Genomic DNA, 12,022 nt, shown 5'->3' with positions numbered 1-12,022 from the left:
CACTGATGCTGCAGGTAGACGAAGCTTAATTTCTATATATAGGAACAAATTCTGGATCCGGAAAAGTGTTTATTCCTTTTCTTAATATTAAAAATTAAAAACGAGTCATCTTTAATTCCTTCAGTCTGCATTGTTTTGACTTACTTGCTGCTTACTGTTCAGGTAGATATTATTTTACCACAGAATAACAACTGGATATTTTCAGCATGGGTCCTCATCATTTTTAATTATATATATATTTTTTTGTTAAGGTATTTATTTACAGCCTGAGGGTAAACTTAACTACATTTTGAGTAAATAATTCAGCATAAGAAACTCAGACTTTGGTCATTACATTTTAATTTTAAAAAAACATTGTTGATATATTCAACCTAAATCGGATTGTTTTTGTATAAACTCTTCTAGCAATTCCTCCTTTACCACATCGGCCTCTTTAATTTCCTTTGTCCACTGGGATTTTAAATTCACAGCAGCTTCAGCTGCCATGAACAAACCCAAACCTTGTTAATTCAGAAGCTTGCAGGGGTTATTGATGCTCGCCATGCAATCCTGTCTACATGGTGTTTAATTAGCCAACTGTCTGATATTGTCAGGACACAGATTGCATAACCTCCACCAGGAACACACAAACATGTTTCCTTCTGCATTTGGGTGTTGCTCAGGAGCAGCCAGCACACACATATCCACAGCTGGGTCTCCCCCAAGAACATTCTGTATAGATGCCTTTTTATTGGGTTACAGATACAGAAGATGTGTCATTGTGCATAAGAAAACCCTAATAAATGTAAGTGTAAGAAAATATGCCAGCACAAGAGAGACAAGCTTTTAGGAATAAAAAATAATGGCTTTGTATTATTTCAGACTGATCACACTGGGTAAAATTATAGGAAAGGCATATATGTGAGATTTTAAATAAAAAAAATTGGAAATACAGTTTTATATTTTTTTAGTATTTGTAAATGTGCTGCTTGAAAGTTGTTTGTGCTTTGGCAGTGATCTGCATATCATTGAGTATCGTATCAGTTTACATACTGATGCCACCTGATTATGGATTTTGAGACAGGTGGAAACTTTGCAACACACCTGAATCATTTTTCTTGACTGTTGAAAAGGAGTCTGTGTAAATCTAGATGTACGTTTCTAACACTATATATTTCAGGAATTTAGAAAATGAAAGCAGTATAACCCCCTCTTATGTTTCCATGTGGTTCATGATGCCTTGATATTTTCCATATCTCGTAACAATACAACCACCAACAAAAGTATTTGACCAACATAATGGGTAAATAACAGTGTAGTCCACATTTTTACACAAATGAAAAACTAAAAAAGGGCATTGTGCAAAAGTATTCAGCCCCCCTTTTGAGAATATTTATTAAAAGCACATTTTGCTGTAACAGCAGCTGCGTGTTTTAGATTATGTATGTCACCCCAGTTTTGAGCATGTAGTGACTGATATTTTAGATTACTCTTCTTTGCAGACCACCCCAAACTTCAGAATATTTTGATAATGATCATGAAGTACAAGGGAAAAAACTGTGGTGTTTTTACAAGTGTGCCATGTCCTTGTTCTGTTAATTTGTAGATCCAACACAGCTTAAGTTTGGTAAGGTCTGACTCTTATCAGCTTGCAAAAAACCTTAATTTATTTTTACTTCCAACAGATTCTCAGGATGCACTGTATAAACTTCATGCATCTTTTCCTCACCTCCTGTTGTTTATAAGAGCTGATTTTCACAAGTGAATATCTCCACCGTGAGATCAATAAAGTTCTATTGTTGTTCGACTGGGAGGTGAACATTTGCCCCAATATCAGCCCCTCTGCAGCTTTTAAATCTTATTTTCTATTATTTTCCCTTTGCATTTCTTTTATTTAAATTCATTTATGAACATAAACATTTTTTGTACATCAGGTGAAAGTAACACATCTCCTAGTCAATTTCACAAAAGACAACAATCATAGTAATGGACTGAAGAGACATTTACAAAAAAAAAAAATGTTTTAATTTAAAAAAGAATAAAGCTCAATGGGATCTACCAAGCATGGATCACTGGGCTGAAAGATGCTCGCCTCATTGTTTCTTTATCACCATCTGATCTTCTACTTCCAGCAAGCTATATTCTTTGTTTTGATTCATTTATTTTTTCCCTCCTGTAAAACTGAAATTTCTCCAAAAGATATAAAGGAAATCTATTCTGATTTTCTTACTCTGCAAAATGTATTTTTGCACCACCAATCTTCAGCTTTAAATTATAAACAGAGGAACCAGAAATACATCTGTACCAACCATAAAACTAACCACTTCCCAGAGTCAGAATGTGTGCTGTGATTGCAATGAGGAGGTGATAAAACTAGGAGCTGATACCGAAACGTAGGAACTCCCTTATTCCTACCTTTAAAAACCCCAATGATTGTGGGCTTTTATTGGGAATGCAACTGCCTAAAGGTAGCTATCCTGCATGAGATGTTACCGTCTCCATCAGTCAGCCTGCTTGTGGGCAGATTTAGTTTAATGAAAATATTGGTTGGTCAACCAGGTCATGTAAAATCTTACAAAATAGGGAATCTGAGTATTTAATCTCTGACTTAACTGAATAAGTCTTTACTGGTGTGATTCCATCACCACCATGTTCCACCATGAGATGTTTTAAGCCAAAAAAAGTATTTTATTCTCTCATCTGAGAAGAGTGCCTCTTTATGCAACTCCAGCTTCTTTTAGATAGCTCAGGAAAACTGTGAATAGGACTTACAAGCTCTTTAAGTAGGATGGAAGTTATTCAATATTCCTCATTTACAGATGATGGAGTACATAACTGTTGGGATTTTGCAGATTAAATGGTTTAAATAAATCTGATCTGAGAAAAGTTGTGAAATCAAAACAGATGTTAAAACATGCACTCTTATCTTGGTTTTAAAACTAAGGTTTTTAGAAGAAATTAAGATACTATGTGGTGCTTTTCTCTAAAGTAATCCTGCTTCATTGTGATAAAGATCTCATTTCTGCACAGCCGTGTGTCATATATTATCAAAAACCAACAGCAGAGGCAGCTTCCCTGCTGTTAGTGTTCAAGTCTAAGGCTCAAACTGTCAAGGACAGCTCATTCTGCTGTCATACAACCACCCACACTCGAGCGGGCAAGCCCCACAACAGACATTGAAATATCACAAATCTCTCTAATAAACCTGAAGGACAAAACTTTGGAGACAAAAATCATCAGTTACTGTTCAAACTTGTCATTTACATGTTCCTTAATAAAAATATACTGTAGTTCAAGTGGTTCTTTTTAGCATAACATGGAGCTTTATCCAGACCATTTCAGATAATCAACTCAGGTGATGCTTGAATGTGTTTCTACTTTTGACTAATTTACATTGTGGCTGGAACATAGGAGGAAAAAAACAAAAATATTCCTACGTCAAGCTGGTTTTTCTTCTATAAAAGGTTGTCTAAGTGGGCAGACAGCGAGAGAAGCTCTCAGGTCCTGGTGACTCACCCGACAGCCTTCGTGGATCCATCTCCTCAAAGCCCACTCACAGCTGTCTGAAAGGGCCTCAAATAATGTCTCGAATAATGTAGGTGCACCTTATGCAATGGAGGAGCACTAGGAGATCCAGACGCTGCGAGCTTCAGGAGACGGCACCACAGCTCACACAGGCATAAAAATGCTTTGGGGGTTTTGTGTGTAACTTCACAGCAGAATTTGGGGGAAAAAATGAGGCTGAAGTTAAGATTTTAACTGACATTTGGTAAATTCTAGATGGTAAAAAGCCATTTAGATTGTAAAAAATACTCACCAACCCTGTAAAAAAAAAACAGCCAAGAACAGTATTCTTAAATAGAACAAGTTTTCAGATTTTGCTAAAGATTTTTGATTGGGATTAGGTCTGGACTTTGACTAGGCCATTTAATGTTTTGATTTTCACTGTTAATTGCAGCCCAGACTTTAGGTTTATTTTCCTGCTGGAAGGTGCCCCATCTATTCCAGAGTATAACGCTACCACAATCTTTGACAGTGGGGACGTGCATAGTGATGTGCAGTGAAAGTTTCTCACATAAAGTTGTCTTACTTTTTACAAAACCCTTTTTTTTGTACTGTCTGAGCAAAGCACTTCTTTCATGTTTGCAGTGTCTCAAACAAGGAGCTTTTCATTTAACAATGACTTCCTTTCCTTCCATGCAGAGCATGACTAATAGTTGTACACTGGAAAAAATCTAAATCTAGATAATTCATTTTTTCTTAAAATAAGTGAATTTGTTCTTGAATTGAGGAGGTAAATGAGACATTTTGCCAATGGAACAAGACAATTTAAGCTTAAAATAAGAAAAAAACAATTACATAGTCTTATTTCAAGTGCATGTTATCTAATTATCTTATTTTAAGAGTGAAAATACTCATTCCATTGGCAAACTATCTCATTTAGATACTCAAATTAAGGGTAAATACACCTAATTTAAGAAATGTTTACTTCTCTAGTTTTTCCTGTGTAACACCTTCCACCTGAGCTGCGAATCTCTGCAGTTCATCCAGTGCCTTCTGGCTGGACCTGCGATCAGTGCTCTCCTTGCTCAGCCTTTAAGTTTAGTGGGTGGTGTCGTCTCCATAGGTTTAGTTTCCACCCTTTTCTGATGATGGATGGTATAGTGCTCTGTAAAATGTTCAGTCTCTTTATGGCGTAATGCTGCTTTAAGCTTCTCCATGTATCTACCCCATACCGGTCTGGTGTGCTCCTTTGACTTCATGATGCTGTTTGCTTCCCAATATTCTCCTAACCAACTTGTGAGGCCGTCAAAATCAATCAATCATCTGGCAACCTCTGAAGGCAGGCGTTTGCACTCAGAAAAAGGAGCTAAATATCTCCCACAACTTTTCAGTCTGTTAGTAAAAACGCTTTTTGTACTCTACAGTTGTTTACCACTTTGTGTTGGTTTTTCACATAAGATTCCAATACAATATTTTCATGTTTGTGGAAGTAATGTGACAAAATATATGAGTTTAGTAGATATACTACCATAAATAATTTCAGTGGTTGGAACCCAGTTTGGAAGGAGACAGTATCACCTAGTGGCAGAAAAGAAGAATGCACAAATTCTAAATGCTAAATGAAAAGACCCGCCTGTTTGGTCTTAGCACATTTTATTGCTAAAAAATAAACTAACGAACGTTTAAATTAGCCATAAATGTCTCAGGAAATTTTCTTTTCCCGTGTACATTTTAGTGAAGTGCTAAGTAAATATTGACTAATAATTTACAGAGTGAACCACTGGCAAAATGAAGACTGGTCCTTTTTGTACAACAAACAGAAAGTACTTGAAGACACCTGCTTTATAAAGTACAACAGTGCACGATTAAAATATGCATCAGCACAAACCGATATAGTGAGTTGGCCTCGATGAAGGTTGGATTGCTGCCTTTGCCTTTTTATCTGTACAACTTCTGCATCACAGAACGTCAGTATTCAGACAACTTATGACAGAAAAAGTATTTTAGGCCGAAAAAAAAACCTTTTCCACACACAAACAGAGCTGCATGTTTATGTACATAGATTCTTCCACTCTCTCTCTCTCACACACACACACATACATACATATTTTAATACTCCATGGGATCCCGAGGCACTGCATTCATTCATAGCAGTCCAATCTACCCAGTGGTCTGAGGTCTCCTGGTTCTTTGTACCTGCATGGCAACACGCAAAGTTCATATGTAATAGATGATCTCGGGTATCTGTCCGTCCTCCACTGACGTTCCATTGTTGTTTCCAGGTGAGCTAAAAAACAGAAATGTTGTTTTGGTCCCAGTGGTTGATTCTTTTGTCACTTTCTTCAACCCTTTAGTGCCATAATGAGAGTCTGGACCCTGAGTGAGAAAAACGAAAAAGAGTAAAAATAAATAAATAAAACCAGTCTGTTTAGGCTTCAAAGATTAATTATTTGGATGATGGGTTCGACTAACCTTTAGGGTGGCACATGCAGTGTAGCTGATGTTGGGGAGGATCTCCACAGGCTCTTTAAACATCACTCTGAAGGTGTTTCCTGAGCCGTCGCAGCTGAAACCGGTGTCATTCTGACCTAGTGTGATGCGTTTGTCGCTTTCTATGATCTGAAAATAGAAAAGTGTTGATTTGTTACTGGAAACATGGTTTGATTCATCAGCATATTAAAAAGAAGATGACCTAAAAAAAAAAGGAGTCCCATTTCCCCAAATGGCGAGACTGGCGGCTGTAGACCGTTCGGGTGTGGGAGCTCCACAGCAACCATCTTCCCACCTTCTATCTCAATCCCACATGAGGAGACTGAGGGCTGCCTCTATGTTCCTGGGTTTAACCTTAAAGACTCTACAGAAATCTTTCTGTCTTGTAATCTAATCAATTTTATATACAAAAACAATGTCAGAATTCAGAAACAGATTCATCTAGTTTACTTTGTGTTTTTACATCACTACCCCCCTAAGGAGTAATACTAGTTGTTTGCCAAGTGATGAGAATGTTAGACCATATAGATAAAGAAGTCAAGGTTTTAATAATCGAGGCTAATCACTCAGATGCTGAAGCAGACCAAGGCCTTCAATGTTGATGTGCTTATGATGAAAGGCTTTTTTAGTTTTATAATAAAGTTAACATGATGCAGACCTTCCAAACAGCTCTTTTAGGTCAGAATACTTTCATGTGTTCGGGATCATGAAGATGTTTTTAGGGGAGAAATGTAGTCTTTGAACGCCTCATGGACGTTGGCCACAATTGTCCATCTTATTTAGATTTTGAACACTGATCTTAATAGAAAATAATTGGGTCTAAAGGATGGATGCTGTTATTAGTTCTTTTGTTTCTCCCTTGATGTTCCTTTTACAGATGAGGGGAGGTTCATCGCTGCTTCATGTTTCTCCATCTGTTAAGAACTACCATGGTCCTCTGATCAATGTCAGAGAATCAGTTTATCTTTTCCTGGATTTTCCTTATGATAGTTTGGCCAACTTCATGCCATATAGGTTGACTGTTCCTGTTCTAAATCGTATTAAGTCTCTGATTCTACACATCTAACAGAAATCAGGTCTGGATGGGGCTACTGAGATTGAACTAGTCACTTGAGGTTAATTATAAGTACCTAATGGTTTAATGACTAAAAAAGCTTTATTTTGTGACACAGGACCATGTGTTTACTTTAAACATAAAATATCTATTTGAACATTTTTGCATTATTCAAGTTATTTATCAAAGTTAATTTGATGATCTGAAGTATTTAGGTGCAACAAAAGAAATGAAAAATTCTGTGAAGTGAAAGTGCTTTTCACGGTGTTGTAATGAACATAACAGAAAATCCCGAGGTGGTTCAAAGTCCCGGAAAGCATCGGCACTACTTGGATGTTTGGATTTATTTCCTCTGTTTGGATTATACAGCAAGTTAATGAATTACTTTTACAAGTCGATGGTTCAGTCAGTTCACACCTTTTTTACTGGGTTACAGTCTTATTTCAAGTGAACATATATATATACTGTTAAGACCTGTACTCGAGTTGAAATCTTAAAAATCATCAAAAATCATCCCCCTTCTATTATACATTAACAGTAATAGCAATAATATTGCCCTTTCAACATTTGGCAGGCTGTGCACTTATGAGTAGCCTGAGTAAAAATGCGATTTCATTTCAGTCGCACAACCAGCGGAGCAGCTTACTGTGTTCTGAACAGCATCACGGCCGAGCGGCAAAGACGACGCGATTTGAGGGAATGTCAGAATAAGTAGGGATGCGAATCTTTGGCAGGCTCCAGGTTCTAAGTTGAACAAATAAAGTGTCAGAAATTATCTAGAATAGCGTTGATAGCAAAATCGGGAATTGGCATCTACTGAGCAGAGAATTTATTCATGGCACAGTACACACTGACTGTAGCACATCGACTGAAACGTGTCCACCAAAACTATACATTTTAAGGCATCCATGTATAAGTAATATTAAAACATTAAGAATCTGTTTAAAAATTCCCTTTTTGTTCATATTTCAATCCGCTTTCTCATCAATGAGTGTGAGTTTAGGTGCGATGCACACTCTCGCATCAGGGGAGGTAATTTTCTGCACAACAGACTAAAACTGGAGGAGAGAATTGAAGCAGGGGTGGATTAAGGAAATTTGGGGTCCTAGGCAAAGATGGGCATGGGGCCCTGTGAAAGAAGAAAACAACTAATAATTTTAATAAAATGGACATATATTATTTACTAAATTTTAATTTGTTATGTTTTTAAGATTTTTTTAATGATGTGTAATATTTTTATATTATTTCTAGGGAAAAATAACAACTCAAGATATCTTTAATCACATTTTGGAGAGGCAACATGTATTTTCAGAGCCGAGTACCTACAGGCTCCTAACAGGAAGGAGTAGACTCTCTATAGAGCTCCCCTCAAAGGGCAGCGGTCCTATAAGGCCCAGCCTAACACTCCTAAACCATCTCCATCCTTCCTTTACTTATTAGCAAGAGACCATTTAACTCTGCAGGAGTCAAAGACTCATCACTACCTAAAGGACGCAGATCAACTTCTCCAAGGTGAGAAAATACTAAGATATGTAACTTTAATGTTAATTTTATTGGCTGCATTTTGTGTTTTTAATCAGCTGTTTTAAAGAATCGTCGTGTTACAATTGCTCTTACGTTTCTCTTTATACATAGGTGTTATAATTGCTGTATTATTTCCTCCACTAATAATCAGATACATTTTCATAAGAGAGGAATATTATATTAGTTTATAAATACGGCCGGTCACCTGTTTACAAAGCGTCATGACAGTCTGCCATCTTGAAAGTACCCAAGTTAGGGAGGGATAAGTCAATACTAACAAAGTGGAAGAACAACATGTTTATTGACACTTCAGTGTGATTAACGGCAGCTTGGAAGGTCATTTGGAGACGCTAACCAAACAACTGAAAGTCTGCATTACTGCAGCACAATGCAGGACCATGCATATGCAGCAGCAACACAAGAAACGCTTTCACTCTTCCCAAGAAAGCAAAAAAAAAAAAAAAGGATCAACACCGAGCGAGCCTTCTCGAGGTGGTAGGGGCGAAGGAAGGAGAAATATTTTAAAAAGGACTAAATTGCCATTTTGCAACACTAACATTTTAATTCGGTTTATAAGACAGTGTTACTCATTACTTTGGAAAGCATAACAGTAGATCATGCAAACATATACCCATCTTGTTGGTGTAGAATTGTAGGTTTATGTGGGTTTAGTTCAGTAGCTTTCAAAGCTGTAATGAACACTGATATTTAGTCACAGTAAATCCATCTTGTAGAGACTTGGACCTTCAGTTCACCCTCATCATGACGACTACGGCTACTGAAACCATGTAAACATTCATTTCACTGCCCTTTCTGTGTTGTTGAATTTTTTTCCATATCTTTCATGTTTTATTCCATTTTTGATACAACTGTGTTGTAGAGGCTTTTTTTGTTCTTTTTTTGAGTTTTTACGGCACTAGTGGCTTGATTTTCTGACAGTAGGCTGACAGAAAAGGGGCATGAGAGCGAGAGAGACATGCGGCAAAGGACTACAGGTCGGATTCGAACCCGGGCTGCGTGGAGGACTAACGCCTCAGCACATGGGTCGTGCGCACTAACCACTGCCCCACCTGCCCGCCCGTTGTAGAGGCTTTTTAACACGCTGGAACAATACATGTTTGATAGAGGGACGTTTCATCACTAGATGGCAGCAATTCTTACAACATTTAACCTTTCAGCCTTGTATGAATGTTTTCCTAAAGAAGACTTTCCAGTGGTTGTAGGCCTTACCTGTATGTTGACCTGATAGTCGGTGGGTCCATGTATGGAACCATATAAGCCAAAACCCACAATGCATATTCTTCTGTTAACATTAAATCTAAAGGGAGAGATAAACAGGAAAAAAGTCATAAAAAAAAGAAACATGACTCAGCTTTTTTCTTATTCTGGTATCGTCTAACAAACATAGCCTGACCTGATTCTGTCGCTGGTGCCGCTGTACCCCCACCGACTCTCAACCTGCTGGAACCTATTAATGCTACACTCCTCCCCCCTGAGGCAGCAGCGAGGCCTGTCAATGTAGTCGACCCGTGGTTTGGGGTTTACTGTAAAGTGTAAAAACAGATTTACCACCTCCCGATCGAACAATATTCCAGACTGGGCAGGCCCTGTTGCACAAGAAAAAATATCAAACTGGTTTCTGTGGTTTGGAGCTGTATGGACACATCAGGAACATGAAGAACGTGAGGAGTGATTGGAGAACTGCTCAGGATCAATGTTATCAGCTTGATAAGCAAAACGGAACTTCTGCCAGGACACATACCGGCTGCAAACTCTTCAACGGTCATAAGAGGGAAGCGGATCAGTGGAAGGGCTTTTCCCAGGACTTTCTGCTTGTTCTCCGATGTCGGGGGAAGCTGCTGTCTGTAACACTCTGCCTCTGCCCAGCGGACCACTGCTTCGAACAGACGATTCTCCCTGATGCTAAGAGTGTCTCTCTCCAACACTGCACATAGAGTATCTACGCATACAAACACACAGAGCAGCTACACTTTTAGATCTTAAATCCACATGGTGGAATAGCACACGTGGAGTAAAGAGGACAAACATACCCAGGTCAATGTCAGTAAAGCCCTCCGCGTTTATTGCGTCTGCAGTGCTTTTGTCAATGGTGTCCAGGCAGAGAGTGGCAAGCTGAGGCTCATCAAATAACCTCGCCTGTTAGACAAAGCACAAACAAAAACAACCCATATAAGCCTTTCATGACAGTCGATATCAATAATCGATTCATTTTTTGCTTTAGGTATTTGATATAAGAAGCAGTGCAAAAAAAAAAGGGTCCTAACCCTACTAAAAAGGTCAGCCCAACCACTTTTGCGATACATTGTCGCTGAAACAGGAACTACTCCTCTGAAGACACACCCCTCCGGCGTAGGTTTTAAAAAACACTAGCTTCCCATATTAGTGTCCTATTATGCCCGTGGCTCTGTGCCGCTAATGGCTAGGCAAAAGCGCTCCCAGCTGAAGGCTATGCTACATAGCAATCAAATCCCTCCGGGGAAGCCTGTGCTCGCTGGACCGAGTCAGACTGCCTTTTCCCTGCGATTCAGAAGGAGCTGAATGCAGTGTTTATTCTTCCCGCAATTCAAACCGAATGAACGCAGTGTATCCTGAATTCTGCTGCAGCAGAGACAGAAAGAGCAAATCCAGCTCTGCTAACCGCCAAACAACAGGGGCCCCGATCACTGTTTTCGTCGAAGGAGCTGTTAGAAGCTGCCGGACCGTGAATGGCTGGTATGGAGCAGCATCGAAGAAGCTTCAGCTACAAGCTAACCACCACAGCTAAAAGGGAGATGTCCCGTGCTACAGTGAGTTATGAAATTAACCCCCTTGCAAATCGCCTCTTATTGTTGAATCGCATGGATCCAAATCTCTTTGAGTTGCTTTTGGAAGAACGGAATCGACCGCAGATGGGCCTGCAGAAAACCGGACCAAGCCGAAGGCCTTCGAACCACTGGACCAAACAGTAACTTCACTCTTCCCCCTCCTTCACATCTGATGCTTAATAAGTGCTCTGCTTGGGTGAAGTATAGGTGGAATAGATAGTGGTGTTGGTGTTTTTATTTGAAATAAGCTTTCTGATTCAACTGCTGATGGTTTCTAAAGGTTTTACTGAATGCTAATGCTCACTACAGACCGAACAAGTCACGTGTTGCTGAATCTAACCGCTACATCGCGAGTTAACCCTCTCTTTGTTTCAGCTGGACCCGACCAGAACCCTTGGGGGCAGCTAAGCAAACGGGTCTTTCAACCTCATCATAGTTTAATGCATTCCTGAGTCATTATTCATTTTTCACCATAAACTGAATGAAATTTCACTCATTTCAATTTTGACTGCAGTTAACATCTGTGTCAGGGTTTATTTACATTTTATCTGCTGCACTTACAAAGGACACTTTCAAATGCATTACCCCCGGCTCACACCGACTCCGGTCTTACCGTTGCGGTGCGGTGGGTGCGGCGCCGCAGTGA

General features: G+C 39.0%; 1 protein-coding gene across 2 annotated transcripts in view; it reads right to left on the bottom strand.

Moving 5' to 3' along the window:
* Positions 1 to 5,140: 5,140 nt before the first annotated feature.
* The window catches only part of btbd1 (BTB (POZ) domain containing 1), a 10,754-nt gene continuing 3,872 nt past the window's right edge, over positions 5,141 to 12,022 (bottom strand). Inside the window, exons 3-8 of one of the 2 annotated variants that reach the window (XM_015375646.1) lie at positions 10,603 to 10,708; positions 10,314 to 10,511; positions 9,966 to 10,158; positions 9,782 to 9,869; positions 5,956 to 6,102; positions 5,141 to 5,859 (exon numbers count right to left, since the gene is read on the bottom strand). In XM_015375646.1, coding sequence (XP_015231132.1) covers positions 5,701 to 5,859; positions 5,956 to 6,102; positions 9,782 to 9,869; positions 9,966 to 10,158; positions 10,314 to 10,511; positions 10,603 to 10,708 — 891 coding nt within the window. In that variant the 3' untranslated portion in view covers positions 5,141 to 5,700. The remainder of the gene's footprint in view (positions 5,860 to 5,955; positions 6,103 to 9,781; positions 9,870 to 9,965; positions 10,159 to 10,313; positions 10,512 to 10,602; positions 10,709 to 12,022) is intronic. The other variant, XM_015375647.1, reaches the window with a different exon arrangement.

The sequence above is a fragment of the Cyprinodon variegatus genome, unplaced genomic scaffold (assembly GCF_000732505.1).
Source record: "Cyprinodon variegatus isolate N-32 unplaced genomic scaffold, C_variegatus-1.0 Scaffold122, whole genome shotgun sequence".
NCBI lineage: Eukaryota > Metazoa > Chordata > Actinopteri > Cyprinodontiformes > Cyprinodontidae > Cyprinodon > Cyprinodon variegatus.
Note: the sequence above shows the minus strand (reverse complement) of the source record. Positions and strands in the feature narration are given on the sequence as shown.